The following is a 9,022-nucleotide window of genomic DNA, read 5'->3' as shown; positions in this document are numbered from 1 at the left end:
GACATATGTCCCAGAATAAAGTTATTTTTTCATTCATTCATTCATTCATTCATCATTTTCGGAGACGTTCCTCGGTGCAGTTGGTAATGTGTGTGCACAAACTGTTTCGGTTTCCTGAACTCGGGGAACCTTTCGGTATCAAAAGGTGGAATTAGGATAATAAATCAAGGAGGATAAACGCCAGTACTTGCTGGAATTAATCACTGGCTAACCACCATCAAATAAGGTTGATTTATTTTAATGGTGTGGATTAAAATGAATCGCCCTAGATAGGTGAATCATGTGCCTATGTAATGGACTTAGAATGTAATGGCGCCACAGAATTGAGATCTCTTGTAAATTGAGTTATAAAATATTTAACGCTTTCCCAGTGGGATACCTGATAAATTTAAAATATATGGTAGTGTTTTAATTTTTAAGTAGATTCCTAGTGAAATGGTAATATACTTAATGAATAGTCGAGACAATAAAGTAACAAAAAAGCTACAAAATGGTTTTTAATTCTACTAAATTGCTACAAATTGATTTTTAAATAAAAAAAAAGCCATGATAAACCAAAGGGCGCCATTATACCAACAGGCACAGTCCTGGAACTATTTTCTGAAATAATTAACCACAGAAAGTGATATTTATTAGTAACTAGCTGTGATGTAATGTGTATTGATACGTAGATAATAATAACTTTAGAACATAAAATACGCAGTAAAATTTATTTATCTATTATTTGTTCTTACCGAAAGTAGGGACTCATTGTACTCATGCAGGGAAGGAAAATAAAATTTATGTTCTCAGAGTCGAAGATTTTCAATCAATTAATTGTTTTTCTGGAGGCGGATTTAGACCCTCCCTTCGTCAATAAGCCACTAATTAAAACGCCAATAATATCTATTAAAAGTATACAAATATGGCTTATGCAGAAATTTAATGGAAAGATACTTCCATTTGACTGAGATTTAAACAAAATAGAAATAGGAGGATATCTTCATGAACGTTTTGGTGTAACTTTTGAATCATAAACTTCAATCTATCGTTAGAATACATCATTCTGGATGTATATACATTGACTCACAAAGTGAAAAGAATATATTAATAAATTAATTAAATATAATAAACTTAAGAACAGTTCATTGTGTAAGAACCATAATGAATTTCAAGACTCCGTATTTTACCACTTCTATAAGGTTTTTTGTAAAAATCATAAAATACTTTAGCAATCATTTTTTCACAATTTTGAATTGTGAATAATAATAATTAAGTGATTAATCACTTAATTAAATTTTTTACATAAATTATATGTAAAGTGGCGGTTAGTTTTTACATGAACAAAAAAGTTTTTGCGAGCAAAAGTGCTGTATAGTTGGACATTCGCTAGTCACTATATCTTTGCATTAAAACTGTGAGTACCTTTACCTCGTTTATGAATTTATTACACCTTTATGGTTTGATTTTTTGTTGTAAAATAATTTCTAAGACATAATTATTAACAAAACATCCATTTAGTTTCTGGAATAATACGTTTGGTTGAGTATTCAAAGCGAACAATGCATTCAGTCAAAATGCAGTATATGAAGTAGACTTTAATTAGATAAGTACTTTGGGCCTAACTGTTTGACTAAAAGTTTCTAACGAGATTTGGTGGTGGGCTTAGTGTCAGGGCTTAGTGCTCAATCCACCCCAGTCCTATTAGCAATGCCTTCCTAGGTTCGGTTAATACAGCTCTTGTCCATGGCTTATATCCGTCTCTAATTAATCATATTTAATAATGATTTTACAGGACAGTAATATTCGAAGACCTTTAAATATAAAATTATGGTTTAAGCTGATAGCTGTCATACCTAAGATTAGTTTACATTTTTTCGCTGTCACAATATACATCAAATAAACTGTAATTTTAATAAACGGAGTTCATTCTGGTGACTGGTTAACTGGTATTCGAAAAAAAGAAATAGCAATAATAATGACTATTTGGGTTTATTTATTCATTTTTATTAACTCTATTATTTTACTTTCTCATTGAAAGAAAATAGTTGAGCTATGAAGAAGAAGTCCGGGTGGCGGTCAAGAAAAGTATTACAATAGTAAAATAATACTATTTATTGTTAACAAACGTTTCGCCCCACTTTGTAGGGCTTCATTGCCCGCCGTGTTTCAATCTGACAGCCCCGACGAAGCACGACAAAGTGGGGCGAAACGTTGGTTAACAATAAATAGTATTATTTTACTATTGTAATACCTTTATTGAGCGCCACCCGAACTATCTTCCTAGAATTTAACTTTCTCCCTTCTCATTTTCATTCAATGGTTCTAATTTCTGAAATTGCCTTTGTTAAATTAGTAATAATACTGGAATAGTAAATAGATAATATGAACACTGGGTCATTTCATATCAGTTTAGCCTAAAAATAAAATAACATATATGGAAAGTTCAACATAAGATTGAAACAGTCTCACGTTTTATTTCTTGTTCCATTGCCATCGTTACTAATCGTGTTACTAACGTTACTAAATTTGATTATAATGTTTAGAGTACTTTTCAAGATTTCAATGTTCAAAAATTTATAACATAAAAGGCTTTTTTATTACCAAGCACTATAGTGTTAGTGACAAGAGTTTAAGTAAAGATATCATAAACTTTTTATTTTTACCATTATAATTTTTTTTTTTGGTCTTTTATCAAAAAATATTCAGAACTATGAAGAGAAAAGTTTAAAATGCATTTAGCAACATCTCTAAAGTTTTACTCATTATCAACTGTAACAAGATTATGAATATTTTGAAATAAAAAAATTAAGGTAAGATTTAAGACAGAAGGCCTTTTAGTTTAACATTAACCCAATCATTTATTTTTTCTTAAATAAATAAATTATTTATTAATTTATTATAACTACTTTTAAGCCCATACCATTAACGCCACTCGGAGATTAAAAAAAATTACTTTCTGCTATTCTTTCCAAAGCAATGTAAAGTATATTTCAAACTTATTTTATGGGTTCTTCTGAAGATTTTCGTAAAAAAACAATCATTACAATATGATAAAAATTATCAAAGTTCTGAATTTATTTACTAAAGTTTATGGTCGTTACTTTTACTTGTTTTCTGGTAAATTGTTCATCTTGAAGTTTAAAAAAAATAATTTTATTCCTGATTCTGAGTTCACAGAAACAACATTTTGGCAACTGAAGTGCCATTTTATCATATATCTTATTTTTATAAGTCACGTTAAACATTTTAAAACGTTAAAATATTGATGAAAATAAATTTTGAGCTGATGTGGGAAACTTTTAATAGGTAAACTGCTAAATTTATTTTAATGCTCTGCATTAATTAATTAGCAATGTATTGTAATACTTCTGAAGGATATTTTAAGAAATTGTGTCAAATAAAATCAATTCCATATAATAAAAATGTAATATAGATTGACAATACCGTTGACCACTCCCAATTTATTTAAAAGATTATTGTCATTTTTCATACTGACAATTAAAAAATATATATATATATAAAATGTATTAATATTTCTTAATATATATCACTTATTTATATTACATAGAAATAATTGAAATAAATATGCGAATCAGGGTCCACTCCATAAAAATAAATTATTGTTTTTATGTATTCTACTTATTAGTTTGATGTTTGTTATCCTCAACTTAAATAACACTAGTACATTACTAAAAACGTCATTTTTTGACACAAATATGACAATGAATGATTAGGTGCATCGATCCGGACATAGTGAAAATTATTTTGAAAAATCTCGATTCGTTAATATTGTGTAATTATATATGGTAAAAAAAGAATGTTTCCAATCTGCAGCGACTTTTGGGCCTAAAAGAAGAAAAAATAAATAGCTTGCCTTCAGAACTAATAAGCCCTAATACTTTTAAATTAGACTTATACGTCTTCCTCAGAGGGGCAGTATTGCGCTTGGGGAGCTGAACAAAATTACACCGCGCCGGATGGGAATTTCAATTACATGCTTCAATCTTCATTTTAATAAAATTATTTTCCATTTCAACTTTAAAATTTTATGTAAAGTAGAATTGTTAATATGTAAATCCTAGATTTTCTTTCTTATTTATTTATTCAAAAGTATTAAAATCTGTCACAACCCTTGACTTAATGGTTGCATTTATAAGTGAGCACATTCATACCAAAATTATATTAAAAAAAATAATAATAATAAAATTTAAAAAAATAATCTTTTTCTATCACTCTATATATATACAGATATAAAAAGAATAAAATAAAGAAAAAAGTAATCAAAATAATCACATCCAGAAATAAGAATAAAATAACTAATATAACAATAAATATGTATAATTCTGTACAATATTTACACACTCAACTAGAGAATCACTGATCCCGCTCTTTTTTTTCCTGGTCATTTCTGACATATGGAGGGGGGAGGGGCTATCAACAGGGCTACCATCCTATTCTAACACCATAGTGGGAGGTCAAGTTTTCATTTCGTGGGACTACCACAAAAATAAAAGTCAACCCCCAATTCTGAACGGCCCAGCTGCAATTCCCAGGTAGCAAAGACCTACGCCTCAACTCCCAGTGCCACAGACGACCTTGGCCGAGCCCGCTCTTTCCCCTTTTATGAGTTATTATTAATTTCACTTTCTAACCACTCAAACGCCCTAGTTTCTAATCTTGCACCCTCTTCCATTCCTGAAAATCCTCCGAGGCGCCTGAAAAGGAGATGGCCAGATAATGTAAAATGTCATTAGAGTGCTACCAATGGGTAGTTTCTCTAAACGCCTGTAACACTCCAATTTAACTTAGATCAGAGTTACTACATGTATTATAATTTACAGTTGTAAATAGCAATAAATAAATATTTAAAAAAAAAATTATTAATTTCTGTTAAAATCATCAACTATTGAAATTTTAATAATTTGAAGACATGGCCTGTCCTCCTGCCTCCCGTACGCATGGATGCAGCCTTTTTATTCTTCCTTAAAAATATTTTGCTAACCCAATTTTAGCAGGCTTAGTGTTTTTTTGTTTTATCTCATCAGAATATAGTGCTTTCCTTTATTTATTTTTACTCTCACTACGAATACACAAAGACATTGTGATGTACCATTTTTACCCATTAAATTCGTAAAATATAGTTATTAGATAAAGATATATTTTTGAATATTAGAATAATAATCTTATTATAGAGGTAATAAAAAGTATTGACTCACCTAGCATCCTTATAACGTGCTTTTGGGCTCGAAGGGGCTCAGAGTTGGGACGCTTGATGAGCCTGGACCTCCTTAGCTTGACTCCTATTAGCAAGTAGAGTCCGCTGATGAGGGACATCGGGGCCACGAAGAAGACAACCGTAGAGATCTGGAAGGAGTACTGGAGCCACTGCCGGTCACTCTTTAGCGAGCAGTGGAGGCTCTCCTCGACTACTGTACCGTTCGGGGTAACACGGGTTGGCACCTTGATCACACCGAACTGGATGGCCTAGGGCAAACAATGGCATGTATTTAACGTCTAACCTAAAGCACAATATTTTGAACCTAAAATAGTAAGTAAATAAATATGTGAACTATGAATAACAAGATGTATACTAAACATATGAAAGAAAAAACGCATATAGTTGAAAACTATCTATATAACATATTATATGATATTTTTGTCATTCAATGGATAAAATAAGTTATTCAAGAGAATAGAGAATTCTACTGAATAAATGAAGAATAAAAATCTACACCGCTACGACACATCATGGATCAAGGATTCAGTACTTTGTAAGGAAGTACTTTTCTTAAACAACGGTTGTGCAAGGATGTGATTTGTTCATGATCATGCTCAACCGGCAGATTTCTTCCCCATTTAACAGCACTTGGCAACGAAGGCTGGATGGAGCCCCGAATGCTCCCGACCCCACAGGGTTGAATCACGTCTACAGTAACAGACTAAATAAATAATCTGTTAAAGCCGGATTTGAACCCTCGGTCCTTGGAGTTAGTACCTCGGTGCCTTATTTTATTCACTGAGCTATTACACTCCTCCTCTACTAAATAACTATTTTAAAATTTTCTAGAGAATGCACGAAAAAATTAAATAAATAAAATTAGTTATTAAAATATTTATTAAATGGCTCCTTACAAACGGTTCTAACCTAAATTCCTTCACATATTAAGCGTATTATGGTCTATAAGGAAGGCTGCGTTAAAACTAAAAATATCTTGATTTGTTTAAAGGTAAGTCGTTTTTCTTATCCTGAAACTATACTCTAACATAAAAATTTAAAGAAATTTAGGTTGGAACCTTTTTAAATGAAACTCCTCAATTAAGTAAAGAATTCAAAGAAAAGCCAGTTCCAGATGGCCATTTATAAAAAAATATATTTAGGACGCACGTGAAATGCCGTACAAATCGGAGTAGACCTTTGAAATCTTCCTCCTTAATATCGGATTACACGCTGTCTTGGTTTCTTTGTTGGGTCGGGAAATTAATGGAAGTAACGTTCTGGCAAGTTCGACTGCCTGGAAAAATGCTCTTTGCATATCCCTAGAAATAGTGCTAGATTTGCACTCTGATGGAGTTGTTTATATGGATTGGGGGGCAAAGGAAATATGAAGCACTCATTTTAGATACATTCATAGGCGTCCATCTTACTTTTTATAAGGGGAAATTACCTTTTTTTAAAGGAAGTTTTTTTAAAACTTTTTTTTATTCTGAACTTCTCCAATTTGATTTTTAACAATACTGGACAAACTGTGCTCAAATCATTTTAACTCAGTGCAAATATTTTTGATTTTTTTTATAAATTATTAAACTTTTTGTTTTTATTCCACAAAATGTAAAACCATAGGAGGATTTTGTCTCCTCAGTCGTGGACGCCTAACCATTTTTCTCAAAATATTATACTTTTTATTTCTAGTAAGATTGCTTGAATCTATTTTAATTATGAGGAAAAGTCAATGTCAAAAATGAGACGTTTGAATGTTGTAATATCAGTGATAGATTAAATCAAATTAAAAACAAAATAGCGATACTTGAAAGTAAATAAAACTCACATCTGCCCTATAGTTTTTCTTAGCTCCACTTAATGACCTCGATTCATTATATTACGATTAAAATTAGATATACATGTGTGTCTATGTGTACATGTTTGTTTAATTATACATAATATTTATTTAAATATACTTAGATCCTTATTTTTATCGACTTATTATCCATTTAGTTTTATTGTATCCTTTAGCTGCTCTTTAGTTTTAATACTTCTTTCTTTTTTGCATTCTTTATATGATATTTCAAGTTACATATTGTATATAGTATATTATATTTATTCTAGATTTTATTCTTTTTTAAAATTTAATATTGTATTTTTATTTTTAAGTTCACTCCATACTTATTATATACATGCTAAATACATTACCTCATTATTATTAAATTATTAATCTTAAATTCGCATCATTATTATTCACTTCAAAATTTATTTTTATTTTATTTTTTTTATTCTATTATATTTTCAGTTTAGTATTTTGTATTAAGTTATACTTTTTTTAAATGAGGTTTTATCGCTATAAATTCATTTCTATTGTACTGTTTTAGCTTATAAATCGTAGTAGCTTCCACAGCGCCTTTATAATCAAAACTATAACCAACTCAAATTACATGTATGTTTATCATTGTATGTTATTTTGCCACCGACCAATATATGTTGTCATCTGGTCAGATCATATTGGGAGCATTTTTCCGAATAAATAGATAAAAAATCTGATATAAAACATTAAAGTAATTTTAAACCTTGATATTTGACAAAGATATTAAAAGCTGAATTTTTTATAGTAAGAATGGTGTAAACGAAATTCCAAGATTCATTTGAAAAAAAATAACAGTCTCCACACAAAAAAAAAATTAAAACATTTCAAATTTCTTTTCACAAAAAAAAAAAATGTGTTTAAAATTTAAACTAGAAATATTAGAAGTCCATACTGGTCGTTGCCATTAAATTTAAGAAGGATTAAAACATGAATTTAAGTTGGAAGAGAGTAAACGACTCAGCTTTCTTGCATGAAATTTTAAAATTCTCCTATAAGCAAGTCATTATTATTTCTAAACGAAATAATTTTTAGTTTGAACACTACTTCATTTGATCCCTAATCTCAATATTATTTTTCTACTACGTTTCGGCCCTATGCCGCTACTATGCGAAAAACAGAAAAATAAATAATTTATAAAAAAATCAAAAATATTTGTACTGAGTTGAAATACTTTTGAGCACCGTTTGTATAGTTGTGTTAAAAATCAAATTGAAGAGTTTCAGAATAAAAAAGAAGTTAAAAAAAAAACACCCTTCAGAAAAAGTAATTTCCTCCTATGAAAAGTAAGATGGACGCCTATGAAAGTATCTAAAATGGATGCTCCCTATTCCCTTTGCCTCCCAATCCATATTAACTACTCCATCAGACTTCAGACCTGGCCCTATTTCTAGGGATATGCAAAGAACATTTTTCCAGACAATCGAACTTGTCAGGACTTTACGTGCATTAATGTGGGAACATTTCAAAGGCCGACTTAGATTTTTACGACATTCCTCTTGCGTCATAGATATATATATTTTTTACATAGTAATCAGGAATTTGCTCTTCTTTAAATTCTTTACTTAATTGAGGAGTTTCTTCGGAAAAGGTTCCAACCTAAATTTCTTTAAATTTTTAGGTTAGAGCATAGTTTCAGGATAAGAAAAACAACTTACCTTTAAACAAATTAAGATATTTTCAGTTTTGATGCAGCCTTCCTTATAATCCATAATACGCTCAAAATGTGAAGAAATTTAGGTTAGAACCTTATGTAAGGAGCCATTTAGTAAATATTTTAATAAAGAATTTTATTTATTTAACTGTTTCATGCATTAAGCACTCTAGAAAATCCCTAATCTGAATATTATTTTTCTACAACGTTTCGGACCTTAGTGATATTAATACTATCACACCTTAAATTGATATATCAAGGTTTAAAACTTTTATTTACAGGTTATTATGCCTAGGCCGATTCATCTTTAAAA

The 9,022-nt window shown here is 29.9% G+C and overlaps 1 protein-coding gene across 1 annotated transcript in view; it reads right to left on the bottom strand.

Annotated features, from left to right (window-relative positions):
- The window catches only part of LOC106684928 (pyrokinin-1 receptor), a 252,524-nt gene that overhangs the window by 43,898 nt on the left and 199,604 nt on the right, over positions 1-9,022 (bottom strand). Inside the window, exon 5 of the mRNA XM_014427306.2 lies at positions 5,199-5,466. Coding sequence (XP_014282792.1) covers positions 5,199-5,466 — 268 coding nt within the window. The remainder of the gene's footprint in view (positions 1-5,198; positions 5,467-9,022) is intronic.

This window comes from Halyomorpha halys, unplaced genomic scaffold, assembly GCF_000696795.3.
Source record: "Halyomorpha halys isolate HHAL.00 unplaced genomic scaffold, Hhal_1.1 Scaffold629.1, whole genome shotgun sequence".
Classification (NCBI taxonomy): Eukaryota; Metazoa; Arthropoda; class Insecta; order Hemiptera; family Pentatomidae; genus Halyomorpha; species Halyomorpha halys.
Note: the sequence above shows the minus strand (reverse complement) of the source record. Positions and strands in the feature narration are given on the sequence as shown.